The 18,462-nt window shown below is 42.4% G+C and overlaps 1 protein-coding gene across 1 annotated transcript; it reads left to right on the forward strand.

The window, feature by feature from the left end:
• Positions 1 to 2,195: 2,195 nt before the first annotated feature.
• On the forward strand, positions 2,196 to 18,309 carry mnta (MAX network transcriptional repressor a). Its single transcript, XM_029446352.1, is given in 7 exon segments — positions 2,196 to 2,449; positions 6,873 to 7,446; positions 7,804 to 7,845; positions 8,148 to 8,259; positions 14,610 to 14,636; positions 14,638 to 14,803; positions 14,894 to 18,309. Coding segments are annotated over 7 exon segments (1,800 nt in total). The 5' UTR covers positions 2,196 to 2,376; the 3' UTR covers positions 15,700 to 18,309.
• Positions 18,310 to 18,462: the final 153 nt, after the last annotated feature.

Genomic DNA, 18,462 nt, shown 5'->3' on the forward strand with positions numbered 1-18,462 from the left:
AGGGGAAGCCTCAAAAGGTCTGTGCTAAAGAAGCTGGCTGTTCCCAGAGTGCTGTATCCAAACATATCCATAGAAAGTTGAATGGAAGGAAAAAGTGTGATCGGAAAAGGTGCACAAGCAACAGGGATAACCACAGCCTTGAGAGGATCGTCAAGAAGATGCCATTCACACATTTGGGGGAGCTTCACAAGGACTGAGGCTGGAGTCAGTGAAGTGCAAACTCGCCTGACCTGAGCCCTATAGAGAATCTCTGGGGTAATGTCAAGAGGAAGATGAGATACAAGACCCAACAATGCAGATATCGAAGCAACCTGGGCTTCCATAACCCCTCAGCAGTGCCACAGGCTGACCGCCTCCATGCCACGCCGCATTGATGCAGTAATTCATGCAAAAGGAGGCCCAACCAAGTACTGAGTGCAGACACATGAACATACTTTTCAGAAGGCCAACATTTCTGTATTAAAAATCCTTTTTCTATTGGTCTTATGTAATACTGTAATTTTCTGAGATACTGATTTTTGGGTTTTCATTAGCTGTAAACCGTAATCCTCAAGATTAAAACAAATAAAGGCTTGAAATATTTCACTTTGTGTGTAATGAATCCATATAATATATGAGTTTCACCTTTTGAATTGAATTAGTGAAATAAACTAACTTTTCCACAATATTCTAATTTATTAAGATGTACCTGTACAATTGAATAATAAGGTAGCAGCTGTAGCCTTAGTATGTAGCCCTATGTGCAGTGGTGGAAGAAATATAACAATGTTTTACTTTAAATGAGCAATACCACAGTCTTGAAATACTGTTAAAAGAAAAAATCCTGCATTCAAAATGTTGAGTAAAAATACAAAAGTATGTATCATACTAGACGCATAGTACAAAAAGTACTTTATATTGCAGAATGTCCCATTTCATGATGATGTATCCTCTATAATTGGATTATAATATGCTGCTGGAGATCACAAAAAGAAAAAGCCACATTTCCCTCTGAAATGCAGTGTAGTAGTATAAAGTACATTAGCAAGGAATATAAATACTTAAGTAGAGTAGGCTATCATTTTAGTCAAATGTTTAAAAAGGTGATGAAGATAATGCACCGTGTTTAATGCTCTTACACTTCAGCCACAACTCAAACTGCTTTAATTTCTTTGTTTGTTTTTTTATCCTTAGCTACTGGCTGGCTAGACTCCTGTTATCAAGACTACAGCCGATGTATCTTCATTATGATCTAAAGCCTGGACGCAGAAGAGATGCAGCACAATAGCTTGTATCCATGTGTGCGGACCTTGTTGTTCTTCACGCTGATTGGCTGTTGAACAATTCATCAATGAGATGTAAATATGCTGCAGTCATGGTTACTAGTAAATTACGGAGACGGTTGTGAACGTCTCGTAACGTTTTCTCTTACATCAGGCACTGGACGACAATAATTATGTTTTATTTGTGCACAAATGGTATATGTATTCCTTTTTATATGATAAGGAAAAAAATCCACATCTTTCTAAAGCCTTGAAACGAGCACGGACATACTTTGGGCAAGTCTAACAGTAGCAACCTTGAAATGTTTAGACCACCTGAAAAAAAATCACACTTTTAACAAGCCAAATTGTTTTTAAAAAATAAGTCTTTAAATGAGAACATGTCCAACAAAGGCAATTCAACATTTTTGTTGCGGGCTATGTATGTCAACAATGCGTTATATTTATAACACAACATATTTATAACCGTTGGAAGTAGCGTTTTCAGAGTGAAATGTAATAGACAAGTAGAGATAAAATCAAAATGCCAGGATTATAAACAATTATTACACTAGTATAAAATATAAAAAGTTATCTGAAAATCCCCTTAGTCATTATAAGCGTGAAAAACGTTTCTGTTGTCGGGAACGGAAAGCTGCTCCCTTGTTTGGGCTCGAGCGGTTGCTAAGCGACACTTGACGGTCAGTGTTAGCATTTTCTTTTAGCAACATGTTGTAACATTTTTCTTTTTTAAAAATATAATGTAAAGTGTAAAGTGTAGCGCCATGTTTACAACTGTGTGTGGAGCTTTATAACACAGTTGTTAACCCACTCCCAATCCTTCTCCGTGGTTTGTCGTGTTCTCTGCTCTGAGCACGGGAGGGAGTGTGTCTGTCTGTGGGCGGTTACAAACGGTACGTGATTCACAAACCTTATTTGTTCCTACTACTTTGAGCGCCATCTTGTTTGTAACTCTTCTACGTAAGTGGTAGAGTTTCTACCGAGGGGGTATCCGATTACCCTTTTTCCAGCGTTAGACTGGGAACCTCTCCCTGAAGTACTCGGGCGCATATCGCATTTGCTTTATCGCCATTCTCTTAAAAGATCAAGCCACAGTCTTTCTAACTGGACAGAAATGAGCATCGAAACGCTTCTGGAAGCAGCCAAGTTTTTGGAATTGCAAGCCCAGCAACAACAGAAAGCACGTGGTAAGTTGGTATTTTATTAGAAATATAGTTCATGTTTTTACAACATAGGTAACAATGGAATATTAAATGTAAAATACTCAAGAATTCTGTGAAACGTGTCTCAGAAGGATTTATTTTCGGAGTTAAAGACAAACCCTGTTTATCGATCAGCGCCATTCATGAACTAATTACAGAATACACATCGACGGTTTGTTGATTTAAAAAATATATATATGAAAAACTACTGGGTGGAAATATATTGCAGTCAGTGAGTGACATTTCAGTTTTACTTTCATATTCGTTTTTAGTGTGCAGACGCGTTGCGTAATTACGTTACCTCTTGGTTTATCTAACAATGTGATTGCATCTTAACCTAAATCATAGCTGTCCAAAATAGCTAATAAACATACATGGGCTGCTGCAGTATCAGGGGTTACTGCATTGAAACCATCTGCATAGACGTGGTTGTTACAACAGCAGCATCACTGTAAAGTAATCGGATGCTTTCCCCTTCTGCTTTTGATTGATAGTATATATGTGACCGACTGCACGCACTGCCTCGAGACATTTAAAATCAAATGACCAAAACATGCAGGGATAAAGGGCGGTGGCGCAGGGGATGCTAAGCTGGTTTTACATAATGATGACCTGACATCGTCCGCCGGGGATCAAGAGAGTCTGGCTTTCAGGCTTCCCCTTCATGCATCTGTGCTCCTCAATCATGTCTGCTCTTTAAAAACGTTAAGTGGCGTAGTCGTGTAACACCGTGCACATGCATGTTTCAGTCTCATTGTTTGTCTCTTAAAAAAAAAAAAAAAACACAAACTCCATGGCCTTTCAGTCGCTCGTGGCTTTGGGTGTCTGATGGTGACGTATATCAAACAACCACGCCTCCATATGTTATCAGCAGGGGGTTGCCCCGCCCCTTTCACCACGTGCGTGCTGGGCTACCCCTCCCAAAGATTGTTTATGGTGAGGATGAGTCACTACTATATGCAGTCTGGAGAAAACCTGACCACCTCCTCGAAGAAATTAGTGCACTACTTTGTTTTTTTTTAAACAAAATTTGCAGCAACAAATCAAACAAATGCTGTCGCTCAATGGCTAAAGCAAAGACATGCAGCGTGTCCCAAATGCCACACTACATACTAACTGCAGTATGTGTTAATATGCAATGGATATGTGTGTAGATATATACCGGTATTGACGATAACGTGCAATTTAAAATATGAAATATCGATATCATGTTAATAACGTGATATTATAATATTGTGTAAATAATCCAGCTCCTCTTAAATCATTGTATACAGTTATGGTTACAGACTCTCCACCACCCTACACACTTTTATTTTTCTAAATTTCTTTAGATATCGTAATAAGATCATTATCGTGAATTCTTTTGGCTACAATAATCGTGATATCTTGACACCCCTGTAAATAACATTCAGTTTTGTATGTACAGGAAACAATATACAATACACATGTTGTTTCATGTCAACCAACGTGTCCCTGCCAATTACATTTCCATTCTTCAATATTGCAACCAATAAAATATGTGTAACTATTAACTATATAAATGCACAGTGGAAGATGTCCTTCAACCTTCATACTGCATTAACAGCATATGGAGAGCTGAGTTTCCACAACCATTAGGTCCCTTTCAAACATGGACTGTAATCTTCAAACACTACCAATTCATATCCTAAATTGCTCTGTCAATCGCCCTGCTTTGGACGTTCCCGCTTCGAATTTAAAGCTTGTAAATCTATCATTAGAAAGTGAAGCTGTAAATACTGCACCTACACCTTGAAGGTCTTTTTGTAGCTACGGATTTGACTCTGACAACAGATTTGACTTTTTTTTAAAGCAAAATGGGCTGAACTGCTTTTGTATCAGGCGTGAAAATGGTTCAACGCAGAATTTAGGGAAGTGTAGTCCCTACACGCTAATGACGAGGTAACACGGCAGCGTGGGCATGTTGCAGTAAACAAGCTCACCTTGTACTTATACTTTAAACAGTTAATATAGAAATGTTCCATTACGGGAAATTATGTGTGAAGCCAAAATGCTATTACTTTAGCAAACATATTCTGATGAGGCCTGCAGTTCTGCACCTTCTAGCATTATAGAGACATTTGTGATATTCAGAAAAGGCTCAGAGTGAGAGCTCCTGCTTTATCCCTCTCCCAGCTCCTCCCGCCATGCTGCATTGGGAGAGGAGAGTCCTCCCCCCTCCTCCTCCCTTTCTGCTACTGTAGAGCAGGTCACTGTGTGGAGAAAAGTAGGCCAGTGTTTCTCAATGTGCTGCAGTTATATAATGTCTATAGAAAATCCTCTTGTTCTTCTAAGTGCTTCATATATTTTCCCTCAGATAAGGCTACTTCTCAGTCTAGTGTGTGTCTGCACCGCAATACTAAATGATCAGTCTCTCATAACAGGACGTTCAACACTTTACGAAAGCTGGCGAGCACAGTCACAGAACATCTTGTTCTTTTCTGCTTTATTTTACTTTAAGACAAGATTGTTCAGTGTAACGTAACACACCTATGTCGCCAATGGTGACACTCTGGACTGGTAAATATGATACAGTTGAATTGTTCTCCAGAGAGATTTAGACATGAAAATGTCTCCTTCCTCTTTTACATCCTCATTTCTAACAATTGTTTTAAACAAATATTGCGCCTCCTGCTATTGGAAAATTGCCGCTGGCCATATTGCGATTTGTATAAATGTTGGAATAATTCAGCCCGAGCGGGGTGTAGTGCTGCAGTGACCCTGCAAAATGACAACTATTCGTATCTGACATCTCAACAGTGAACATCACAGCTGCCATAGCAACTACACATAGAGCCTCTTTCTCCAGCATGCATACATAATGTAGAGGCTGTCTTGAATATGATTGGATACTTCTACAAGGCTGGTGAAGCTCTGTGATTCCTATTCCTCTTTTTAGGACAAAATACTGCAGTATTGCACATATTTTGTCACATTTATTGTTACACTCTCAGGTTTTTCATTTTATTTTCAAATATTTTACATAACAACAAGTTTCTTTTTCAAAATGTTTGTTGCGATTTCTTCAAAAAATGACTGAAGTCAGCAAAGTAGATTTTTTTCTAATTCAATTTAAAGGTTACTAACTATTACAGTCTTCACAACATGCAGCATGTTAAGTTCTTGACATAGGTGACATGGAAAGGGTTCCCTCAGCGGGGGCTTTGTTAGTAGAGATGTAGAGCCATCTTGGACCCACCTCCCCAACACAATTTGGTCAATGGACTGTGACTGGGATTAAATTACAGCGAGCTGTACCTCCAGTAGAGCAACAACCCTCTTTTACACAGAGTGTGTCTGAAGCTTGGCAGGATCTTGTAAATGTAAAAATACACATACATTTAAAGATAGAGTAGCACATTTATTTCAGAAGCATTGTTTGTCATATTTGTCTAAATTCTCAACTGACATCAAGCAATACATCAAATGCTCTGACAAAGAAAGAAGTGCTGTCTGTAATACCTTTTGTCACGATACAATATTATAGCGATTCTTTGGACAACGCTACAATATTTGCTGATGTCACAAAGTCTGTTAAAGATGATGATTTGCATCGATGTTTTAACTTTGCGTCGATGATCGAGGATCATTGATCATTGAATCTCTGTATTGTTCCCGATTGATGGATCGTCACACCTTTTAGCTCGTCCAATCATTTCATTGGCCCACATGAAACGAGTAGATGGCCTACCTGCTCGTGCTCTACCCGAGCACTCATTGAGGTCGTTGAATACGGTTAACGATGTCAACGCTCTCTCGTGGACTCGTCCTCCAGTGGTAGTCAGGCTGTGTGCTTTCATGTGTTTTGGGGAAGTGTCTTTGGACGGAGGTGCTGGGATTTTTTCAGTTGAATACTTTTAAAATCTAGCTTCCTCTTGCTGGTTTCTCTAAAGTTGCCTGTCCCGGCTTTAAGCCTGTTTACAAGCGAGCCCAGACATTTGACTGTTGTACGATATTACTGTTTATCTTTGTTATCTTTTATTTGGCATTGCTGCTGCGTGGATAAACAGAAACCTGGCATCGTGTTACTTTGGGTTTTGGGTAATGACGTTCAAAATGTTCTGTAGCTTTAAGTCTTGAACACTTTACTAGGGCAGGGTGGCAGGCCTTGGTTTGTGTGTTTGTTATGTTGTCTCACCAAGGACTTCGCAATGGTTTGTTAAATATTGGCGTTGGTTTATATTAAGTATACGCCAGTCGGGACTGAAAATAGGCCTGATGTGTTTCCTGTCACATACTTTCCCGAATATCTTAATCAAGGTCACTGTTCTATTTTTGATTGTTTTTCTGTAATCTAACAAAACGTATTCATGTACTGTGATTCACGGTACCTGAAGTGTGTGTGTATAGTGTGATATTTGTTCTTTAACCTGCCGTTTTTCTTCCACAGAGGATGACTTAAAGGAAAAGCATCGTCTGGAGCAGTTGGCCGAGCAGAGGCACGCTGATGTGAACTATAACTCGACAATCCACATCAACAATGTTTCTAAAGCAGAGGAGCTGCGCACTGAGGGCCGCCCGGCGCCCATCCCACCCTCTCTGCCTCCCCCCTCCATGGCCATCACTGTCATCCCCTTCCCTGTGGTCAACCCCAACCCGACAGGCTCACCCACTCTGCCTGTCGCCACGCTCTCTCCTCCAGCTGCTCCGCCACCTGCCGCCACTCTGCCCCGCTCTCCACAACCCAAACCTGACCAGCCGACCTCCGTGCTGACCGCCAGCCACAAGCAGCTGATCCAGAACCACCACCTTCACCCGCAGCTTATTGCCCAAACTAACAATACTAAATTACAGCAGCAGCTGGTTCAACGCTACCCTGGATCCATCGTCTCGCCCCCACAGCAACATGCCTTACTCCCTCAGGCGGGCCCTGTGCTCCAGCAGGCTCCTCTACAGAACGGCCCCGTCAGCCGGGGGAGTCCTCCTGATGACGGCCGCCAGCTAGACAAGAAGAGGCCTGGAGGGTACGTCTATTATCTTGTTTACATTATTATTTAAATAGGAGTATTGTTTTTATTTGATCTGTTTATTTTTTGTCAATCAATATCTTAAAAAAATATAAAGGTACATTTGACCTGTAGCCTCCTAAAATCACTCAAAGTCTTGTAATGATTTGAAATGGAGAAAAACGAGCAGAATTTAGCATTTGTGAAGCTGTTACATTATTGATATTTCACCTCTAAAAGACAGAATATTATTGTCACTAAACTATCTGCTAGCAACACAACAAGAAAACTCTTCTTTGGTTGATTTTGATTAATCTTGTCACATTGCCCTTTAAACACCAAATTCTTACTGTGCTCTCATCTGTGCTCTTACAGGGCAGGCACAAGAGAAGTGCATAACAAGCTTGAGAAAAACAGGTGGGTTCAACCTGTCTACCATAGGGCCTCCTTAAAGAGAGTGCAATCTGAGGTTATTTGCATTGTTACATTTGAATAATAGTGTACTAGCTACATAGTGTGTTTTCTCTGAAACTGACTGGTGACTTTTTTATTTGTAGCCGTTTTTATTTTTAATGCTAAGCTTGATCTTTTTTTTTTTTTAGTCGAGAACACTAATTAAAAATGTTGTTGTGGTAATCATCTGTTACTAAAATAAAGCCAAGTGTGGCTCTACCATTCCTGCTGTCTCAAATCCCCTCTCTGTGTTTTGTGTCTGTCAGACGAGCACACTTGAAGGAGTGCTTTGAGACGCTGAAAAAGAACATCCCCAACATAGACGAGAAGAAGACCTCCAATCTGAGTGTGCTGAGAAGTGCGCTGAGATACATCCAGGTAGGACGAGTCCAGTTTGCTGTAAGTTCAGCAAAGGCCTGTAGCGACACAACTATCATATGCCAGATCTTTATTGTATCACGGTTAAACTAAATGTTCTTGCAACTGACTGAGCGATTAGTATCAGCCTCCCAGCTTCAGCCTGTGTTCAATCATGTTTGTGAATCTCGCTGAAACTTGTTTGTATAGGTTAATAGCATTTACGATAACCACTGGACAAAAGAGCCTCCATTATTTTAAAGCCACGCTGGAGTCTGAGCTTGAGTCTCTGGTGCAATAGAATTGGAATTGGTATGAAAATAGCATACTCCTTTTGTCGCACAATCACAACCGCATTTCTTTGGGTTTGTTTCAATCCTGCTTGGATCTATGCCATCCATATTTATACACAATACACAATTATTAATTTTTTTCCAAGCATGACCTGACGAAGATCCAAGTAGGATTGAAACGTTGTCATTGTTAAACTCTTGTGGCATGGAGTAAGTGTGCAGGCGTTTCCTTTTCCTTCTCTTTTCACTGTTTACATTATGTTGTTCCTTGCTGGGATCTTTCAGGGCTGAAATGTATTGGAAAGGACACAAAGTACAAGATAAATGGATGTTGGGTTGACTTCTCTTGAAAACCTCCTTCCTGCCAGAACATTGTTTCCTTACATTTCACTCAAAGTCATTTCTTATTCTTGCAATTTCGTGCCGTTTTTGTAATTCAGTGTTTGGATCCTTTTTTACTGAGGAATCTGTAATGCTTCCTCTTTTGTACCATTTCTAAGCGACTCTGTGTCTAGTTGTAAGAGCATGTGCCATGTCCGTGAATGACTCACCGTGTGTTTGCGTCAGACTCACTGTGAGAGTATCCTGGTTGCAAAGGTCCACCACTGGCCTAGTTGAACTCTTTCAGACCGACTGTGCTGTTGAGCGTGTCGTAATGTTTACTGTGTGTCTTGGATCTGCTCCTATAGATAGATACTGTAAGGCAGACACAAGTTCACCCGACATTTGCATAAGGTGTAATTAAAGACATGGCTGTCATGTTTTTGTGTGTATTTGTGCCGTAATTGTTATAATTACATAATCCAGGTACACAGTGCTTATTGGAATATCATGTAAGCTAGTAGAACAGTGTTTATTGTATTAACACTTGTCTAGTGATGACGTTAAGCGTGCAGAATAATTAGGAGTTTTTCAGGCCTTTTTATAAAAGGACCAACCCTGTAGTGTTCATATTTCTTATTGTTATATAACAGTGGGGCAGGTCTACTAATGCACATTCTGCAGAATTGATACTCTGACAAGCAGCAGTCTGGATCTTCCTCTCTGCGCGTGGAAACTGAGGGAAAGTAGGACAGCGTGGGTGCAGAGCTCGTCACCCAAGTTCCCTCCCTCTGCACCCTCTCTGTGTGATTAAGCAACACCCTGTTGAGAGTGTTGTGTTTGAGTGGCAGACTGACCTGCCTCTCTTTTCCGCCTATCAACCGCTGAGCTGGACAACTGATATGTTTTAAGCAAATAGACTGAAGAGAAATATCACAACCGATCCCATTTTCTCCAAGAAATGTCAACTGTCAGGTTGTATCTAGACATGCACAACGTATTCCATTCATTTATTCTTTGAAAATCCACCAGAGCTGGACAAATTAAAGTACATCTTTGTACTGTTGAACTGTTCTGACCTACAAGAGATAATATATATATATATATATATATATATATATATATATATATATATATATATATATATATATATATATATATATATATATATATATATATATATATATATATATATATTATCTCTTGTAGGTCAGAACAGTTCAGCTGCTTTTGTAAGTTTCCTTGTGCTTGTCCTTAGGTGGCTTTTTTCTTTGGCCGAGCTGGTTTTGTTTTGGAGGGGTGGAGTTAAAGAAAGGCACTTAAGGTGATTGGAAGCCGTAACAAATCACGTGTGCACACTGTCATCTTGACATGGCTGGTACAGACGTGTGTCGTGCATGCACACAGCTCCCTCCCCGCCCCTGTCCTTGCCCTCCACTGGGCTGGCAGCAGAGAAGCAGCCTGCACACAAAAACACCGAGCTCAGGAGAGGCTTTATGCTCGGCACCACACTTCATTTGATTTATCTTCCCTTTTATCTTAAGTGTCAGCTTGCAAAAATCGGTGAGAAGTTTTATGATCATTTCTCCACAGAAGTTCAAGTTTCACTTCCGCATTTCATTTCAAGTCCAAATGACTCAGCAACTTAACTGACCAGAAACCTTCCATGCAAATACATTAAACGTAAAAAACATTTTGCTTTTCGGTTGTGTTTTCATATTTAGAGAGCTGTACATGGACGTTTTGGGTTTTTACTTTAAATGTATTACATCTTGTTCCTAAAGGCTTTCCCCTGAGCCTGTAGTGGTGCTGCGAAAGCCGAGGCTGTAAAAAGAGGACTGGTGCATTAGAGCTCCTCCTCTCCCTTCCTCCCTCCATCCTGCATATCAGAGCTTTTAAGGCCACATGAGCAGCAAGCACATGGCTAGCGTGAGCCGCGTGACGTCACCCCCCCCCCCCCCCCCCCCACCCCCCTGCTGGCCTCCGCCCCTGCACTGCAACCTGCAGGACTCGCTGTACCACAAGGCTTAGCTGGCAGCAGCAGGGAGGGAACATGGAGCGGTAAACACAAGGCTCGTTTTACTCGCTCGCGCTTCATTTTCCCTTCAAAGCTGACTGAACTTGTTCCTCCGCTGCTTGTGGAGGTGCAAACTAATGCCAGTTTGAAACGTGTTGTGCCATCTGGTGGGGAAAATCTGAGTATTGAGGAGGAGGAAGCTGCGTATGTGTTTTAAATATTTGAAGCATTTAATTGGACACATAATGGCACATTTCCTTAAAAGCCTTGCCTTAAAACAAACCACTGATTGCTTTGACATTTATTGTTCATTTAGCCTTGAACATTAAAAAGAATCAGTCTTCCGTGGCAGTTGAGGTCACCTTTTAAATATTTTAAGGTCTCAGCTTTGTCTTTGTGAAAGTCTCTGTGACGAGACTGCAGTCAAATATAACCGCTGTGGCACATAAGCATGTATAGTATCCATCTCTTAGAAAATTATGATTTTATGCTATGAGTACCACAAAACAGCTTTATAAGTGGAGTGCAGAGCTGTTGTCTCAGTACTCTTTGACTGCACTCGAGCATGGTCTGGACTTTCCACCGGCCCTATGCCCCGATGAGGTAATAAGGTCAGTTTTGACCAGCACAAGCTTACACACAAGGCGTAGTGTGCAAAAGTAGGATTTATTTTTTCTCCCACAAACAAGCCTTTTATTGTTGAAGTCAGGCACCACGTGAAGTTCTCTGCTGCAGCTTGAAGGCACAGTGAGACAAAGGTTTATGGTTACCACACTGTCACAAGACCTCCGTGCAGAAGCCTGATCAGTCATCCAGGCTGAGCAGCATGTCTGCAACGTGGCTTCCTGTGCTCCTGGCCCTTTAAGAAAACCCAGCCTTGTGCCGTCTGCTGCAAAAGTGAGTCAGTGAGTACAGCTTGTATTGCTCTCTTTCAATCCCCCGCTATCTGCCGCCCTCCCTTTCCCGTTCTATGTGGGGCCATGTGCTCAGCACTCGCATTGCTGGTGACAGCGCTCAGGCAGTGTTTACCTTACACACACACACACCAGACACAAGCATATAAAGCAACCTATTCTTGTACTGATCTACATTTTCACATGCAAACAAGGCAAAGGTGAGGCCTTGTCTCTCTTGATCGAGGAGGTTTGTAGGCTCAGGGGTGTGGCCATGTGCAGCAAAGAGACAAAAGGTACTCTGACCTTGTGTCTTACCAACCTGGTGACATTATTAACAGGGGGATGAAGTCATGTGGGATGAATCAGCGGCAGACTTGGGTTTCTAAAGAGACAAACACAGTGTTTGCTCTGTCCCCCATCAGCACCGCAACAGGGCGAGTTCAGTGGGTCTCGGTGTTTGTGGAGCGTTTCTCTACATGAGTCATCGTTTGAGGCATGCACAGTTGTGGCGCCGCTCGCATAAAGCTGCCTGCTGATACATGAGAGTAAAAAAGGGAGCCTCCTTTTTTTACTCTCGGTCCACGTGTCACATTGTGTGTGTGTGTGTGTGTGTGTGTGTGTGTGTGTGTGTGTGTGTGTGTGTGTGTGTGTGTGTGTGTGTGTGTGTGTGTGTGTGTGTGTGTGTGTGTGTGTGTGTGTGTGTGTGTGTGTGTGTGTGTGTGTGTGTGTGATCATTATTAAACCCAGATGCAAAAAGAATACACTTTCAACTGAATAGCATCTTTGGCACATGAAGGTGAGCATGGTCCTTCAGGTTACCGAGGAAACCTTATGAGGTTTTCATCTGTTTCCATGACAACCAAAGATGGGGGCATTTCAGTACATCATGTGCTGCGACCGAGGATACTGTTAGCGCGTTCAGACTGAAGTACCGATGTCATCAGCTCTTCTTGACGGAGAGCGGCTGTTGATACGATGTGTCCAGATGTGTAACACGTTACTTATTCATCTGTGGACTTTAGGATTTGTCCTGTTTTCCATGCTTACAACAGGTAGAAACCAGTGTGTGTGTGTGTGTGTGTGTGTGTGTGTGTGTGTGTGTGTGTGTGTGTGTGCGTGTGCGTGTGCGTGTGTGCATGACTGAGAAATGATGCAATACTTGAATTCCTGTGGTTCTTCAGAAACACTCGAGCACTTTCACAAGTAATGAGATGCACAGCAGAGAGCAGTGTTTCCTCTGTTTGTCTTTAACAATGCTGAGTGAAGACAATTGATTCTAATTTGCTGTTTGTTCATATTGGAAACTAGTATTTAAAGCCGAGCTAGACCGATAAAGCTGCCAGGCTGATATTAGTTTACTACGGATATATCGGTGTACGTGTCGGCCGATAAGTAACAAAGTAAATTGCAGTACAGAAACGGCAAGTAAGGTTTGAGGTCATTCAGAAAGTGTCATGGTTACACATGTCCCGCTCAGTATGTGTCAGTAATGTGTCTATAACTTGATGTGGATATAATTGGGATTAATTAGGTTCTGTTCATGGCGATCTTGTGCCACACACATGTCAACAGCACTTCCTCTGAGTTTGTATTTATGTGTTAGTGACTGAATACAGTCCACGCACAGACTGCTTGGACCGTGCCATTTCTAATCCTGGATAAGTACTAGAGACAGGTGCTGAATTACACAAGGCCCGCCTTTTGTGCCCCTTTGCTATTTATGTACATATATTGTACTGTAGACGCACACGCACGGCCCACGCTGGCAGAAATCTCTACATGCCGCTACAATTAGTCACACAACACACACAAAGTTGCCCATTTGTCACTCTCACACAAGATGACGTGCACATGTACCGTAACCTCACAGATACACGGTGGCATGAACACTAACAGGAAGCCCACCCTTTTGGGGAAATGGCTTTATGATCCTGAGTCATCAGGTTGCTGGTAACACATTTCACACAGTGTCATTTCCCCCGAGCCTCTCCCAGCGATGCCAGAGGTTGTGTCGGATACTTTGGCTGAGATGAACTTAACATATGAAGGGTTCAAAACACTAATCCAGTAACTGTATCCCGGCTGTATTACTTTAGCCAGCAGTTATTTATTTTTGGAATAATTTGCGAATCAGTTTATATGTTGCTCAACATTTCTTTGTACATTTGCATTATTATTACAGTGTGCAGTTATATACATGTCATTTCTATACATTTCCTCCTCCTCCTGTTGCCATGTACAGGGAACTCCAGCTCAGTTTGTTTTGACTTGTTTTGCCTCGTGTCAGTTGATGTGTTTAGGGAAATTGGGTCACAAAGAGCCACAGCCTGGAAGCACCTCCTACTTTCCACCCTCGTCTCCTCACTCCCCCTGTGCTTCTTTAGCTCTGTTACTTTGCTCCCTGCACACAGGCTCTGCTCGCAGGTTTATCTTTAAATAATAATTTCTTAGACCTATTCCTTTTTATTAATCCGCTCTAACCTTCAGCATGGGCATTAATGCTGGTTTTCTATTTCTATTCTATATCTATTTCTAAAATAACTAACGAAAAACTGTCAAATAAATGTAGTGGAGTGAAAAGTACAATATCTGCGTGCGTATAGTGAAGCAGAAGTATAAAGAAGCATGAAATGGAAAAGTTCCAATACCAACCCATCAACGAAGGCCTCAAACATTAGCACAGAGTTAAATCAACGTCCCTCTGACACAGTGTCAACAAAAGCACAGCTTCACAAAGACGGGATGTATTTTGGTGCGTTTGTTTTGGATTATTGCATTACCTTTTGTACTTGTACCCAACAAACTGGTAACAAGTTGTACTTCTGCTTTCTCCCTTTTTTTTAGACGTTGAAGCGGAAAGAGAAGGAGTACTGAGCACGACATGGAGCGACTGGCCAGAGAGAAGATAGCCACGCAGCAGCGATTAGCAGAGCTGAAGAACGAGCTGAGCCAGTGGATGGATGTGATCGAGATCGACCGCGTCCTCCGACAGACAGTACAGCCAGAGGAGGACCAGGCCTCCACCTCCACGGCCTCAGGTAGACTGGCAGTCAGGGACATGGAACACTGCACAAATCATATTGCATCTGATAATACTGAGTTAATGATTTCATCTGTTGGTGTTGCAGAAGGTGAAGACATTATGGATGATGACCTGGAGGATGAGATTGCGCCGAGAGCACAGACTGCCTTACCCACCGTGCCTCAAACCATGAAACCTGAGCTGCACAAGATTGCAACACTCACTCAGACCCCAACCCTGGCACCCACCACTACCTCCTTTATCACCCAACACATCTCCATCCAGCACAAAGTCCCTCTGCACCAGCCTCAGCTCCAGTCGCTGACAGTGATTCCTCCACAGCCAGCGTCCAAGCCTGCAGCCCCACCTACACTCACAACATCCAACACTCCCATCAGCCTTACTCAGACCCTGATCCCCACCCAGACACAGATTGTGACGGCGTCCAGCCTACACCCCACAGTTATTGCCCACGCTTCAGTGTCCCATCCCTCAGTCATCCAAGCAGTTAACCACGTCATCCATGGAGGGGGTCCCAAACATATCGCCCACCTGGCTCCCTCCACCACCACCGGCACGGTCCAGTTAGCCCCCGGCCACCAACCCATCGGCCACATCACAGTGCACCCGGTGGCTCACCTGAGCCAGCATCTCCCCACTCTCTACCCCCAACCAATGGCCGTCACACAGTCGGCTATGGTCGGTCACATCACCCACACACTTAACCACGCCCACCCTCACATGAACGGCACTGCGACTAGCCAACCAGCTGCCACCATCGTTGGCAAGCAGACAGCAGTGAGCACCCAAATGGTGACCCACCACCCGCAGCTGGTGGGTCAGACAGTGCTCAACCCTGTGACAATGGTGACCATGCCCTCCTTCCCCATCGGCACTCTGAAGCTGGCCTGAACACTGCCAACAGAACCGCCAGGCTGGGAGAAGGAGACGCCCCTTGACAGGAGAGAACCACAGGCCTCAGATCAGGCCTCTGACGAGCCCGCAGTGAGGGCAGGAGAGCTGCTGGACACCTCGCTGATCTACAGAGTTTCCCTATCATTCACAAGCATTACCGCCGATATAACACCAGGAACATTCCTACAACAAATCTTTCAAAACTAGTCCGCCAGTGTCCTGAAATCTTGATCCTAAATTTAGGATATGATTGATATCATGTGGAGCGTGTGTGGCAATGTACGGTGGTGGGCAGATGTTTAGAGCTTCAGGTGTCATCCATTGTTGCAGATAATAGAGCAGTAGTCAATTTCACATGAGCTTCACAGAAATGGCTGCCAGTGCAGAGTCCATTAGGGCTCCCCGTTGAAATTCGAAAAATGGCCGTTGAACGTTTGAGGGGTTTTTGTCAGTCAGTGTGCATTAGGCCTACATTATATTTTTGCACTTGAAAAGCAAAATTAGGAGGCTATGAAGAACTTTGTGGTCAACAGTCGTATGCTCTAGTAAACAACTTAATCATATACACATGGTAAACCCCCCAGGTAGAGAGGGCGTAGCGAGCATATCCACGGCCCCGGGAGGTGTGAAGTTCTGGGCGAGGGATGCTGTAAAGCACCCCGGGCCTTTCCAAGCTGACAGAGCCAGTCGCAGTGCTCCACCACGGAGAAAATAAAAGAGAAAAAGAATAGTCAAATCTTCGTATTGTACAGCCACATCCGATTTTGAATGGTAAACATTTTGATTTGGGATCAACCATGTCCATGTCCGCACCATGTTACATGTAGGTGCTGGCTGGTGGCGATCACTGTGACAGCTGGGGATTAACCAATACTAGATGATGTACTTGAGAGGCTACATTGGGTTTGAGGGCTGTGACAGACAGTGTAGGATCAGAGTGCTGGACCCGCCATAACCAGCACATTGGGGATGTGATTTAGAGGAGCTCCTCCTCCCCAGCAGAGGCACATGCTGCAGTGCTGGAGCAAAATCACGGACTGAACTCGAGCTCCTGAGCAGGAGCTGCAGTCCTCACTGATGATGCATACAGCAATAGTTCCCCCTGCTGGCAGATGAAATGATACTATCCCTGTGACGATGAATAAAATCTTGCAGTGAAGAATAATGCTGATGGATATCATTCAAACAACGGCCGCTTAAAGTCAAAGAATATGCAGTTTTGTCAGGGCTTGTTTTTAAGTGTTGGGACACTGAATTTGTTACTTATCTCTCGTATTTGTCCTTCAAACATACCGGCGACTGTTCACTGAGCACTAGTACAAGGTTTAGTTTTAGGATAAAGTTATGTTTTTGTCACAGCTGCTAATATATTTTAAAAATATTTTTGCCAAATAGAATCAGTTCTACATGCCCCCCTAAATGTAAACACCACAACACAGTGGTGTATTTAAATACTAAACTTATGAGATACAAACCCAGACGCTACAAGGTGAGGGAGTGTTTAGAGGTTTTGAATGTGAATACATAAAAAAAAGGTCCATAAAATGTCGTACAATGTGTTAGTATGCTGTCTAGAAGGGCAAATGGTAGTAGGATGGGTGTTTGCATGCTGTGAATGCATGCCATGACTGTGTTAATTAGTGATAATCTTGAAAGCGAGGAGCCATAAGGGGGCTGTCTGACTTCGACAAGCTGCAGTGGGAATGTAAGATTTTCTGGCTCAGAGTTGAAGCTGTCATCCATAACCTTTGGATCGGTATTAAGTGAGTTCAACATTTGATATACATCCAATCAATGTGTTTTTGTCAGGACTATCCTTTTCCAAAGCTAGCACTGTGAACATTTCTATTAGCCTCAATGAGCAGCAGTTTAGCGTAGCACTTGCTAGAACAGCAACATGTTCTTATTTAATCTGAATGTACTGATCTGTGAAAGGATGTGGAGTAGTGCACTCATCAGAAGTTAAGCCCTTGTTTTGTTTTTTGTTTTGTTTTTTTTTAAAGAAAAATGCGATTACTTTATGAAAGTATCAGGTGTATGTAAATGTAACATTTAAAACTGATTTTGTATTTTAAGATGTACTGTCGCTTGTTTCATCTGGAGAATATCTTCTTCTGTTCAGTGTAAATTTGATAATATAGTTGTTTTTTTCTGGGACCATGTTCAGTGCTGTATATCAGGGGGTGGCGGCTACACAGACCTCTTTCCATGTTGATATCACATTCGGCCACTTTGGAAAGTATTCACCCCGTAATTGTTTTCTATTTTGTTCTGATGCAATATGATTAAAGCAGGGACTCTTAGTTTTGCTTTTTAACTGATTTTCACCCCCCCCCCCCCTCCTATATTTTACGCAAATGATCCTGAACAAATCATATTGAAATCATATTGTAGCAAAACAAAATGTGTAAAAAATGAAGAGGGATTCAGATACTTGAAGAAGCAACAATATACTTGTGTGTTTTCCCTATGGAGAAAGTTTAAGTTGTATATAGCCTGTAAATGTTGGGCTGCATTTAGATCTAACTGTATTATGTAAAAAGCTGGGGAAAATATGTAAAATTAAAAATTTATAAAAAAGCTACTTAATAAATTGTATTATGTTTACAAATGTCTGAAGCTTTTGTTATGTTGGTAATTTATTTTGTATTGCAGCAACACGAAGACTGTTGGAGTCTCTCGGCGTCTTCGCTTGAGAACAAGAATATTATTTTTATTATTTATGGCAGCAACTAACTATTATTATTATCAATGAATCAG

Source organism: Cottoperca gobio, chromosome 13, assembly GCF_900634415.1.
Source record: "Cottoperca gobio chromosome 13, fCotGob3.1, whole genome shotgun sequence".
In the NCBI taxonomy this organism is placed as follows: Eukaryota; Metazoa; Chordata; class Actinopteri; order Perciformes; family Bovichtidae; genus Cottoperca; species Cottoperca gobio.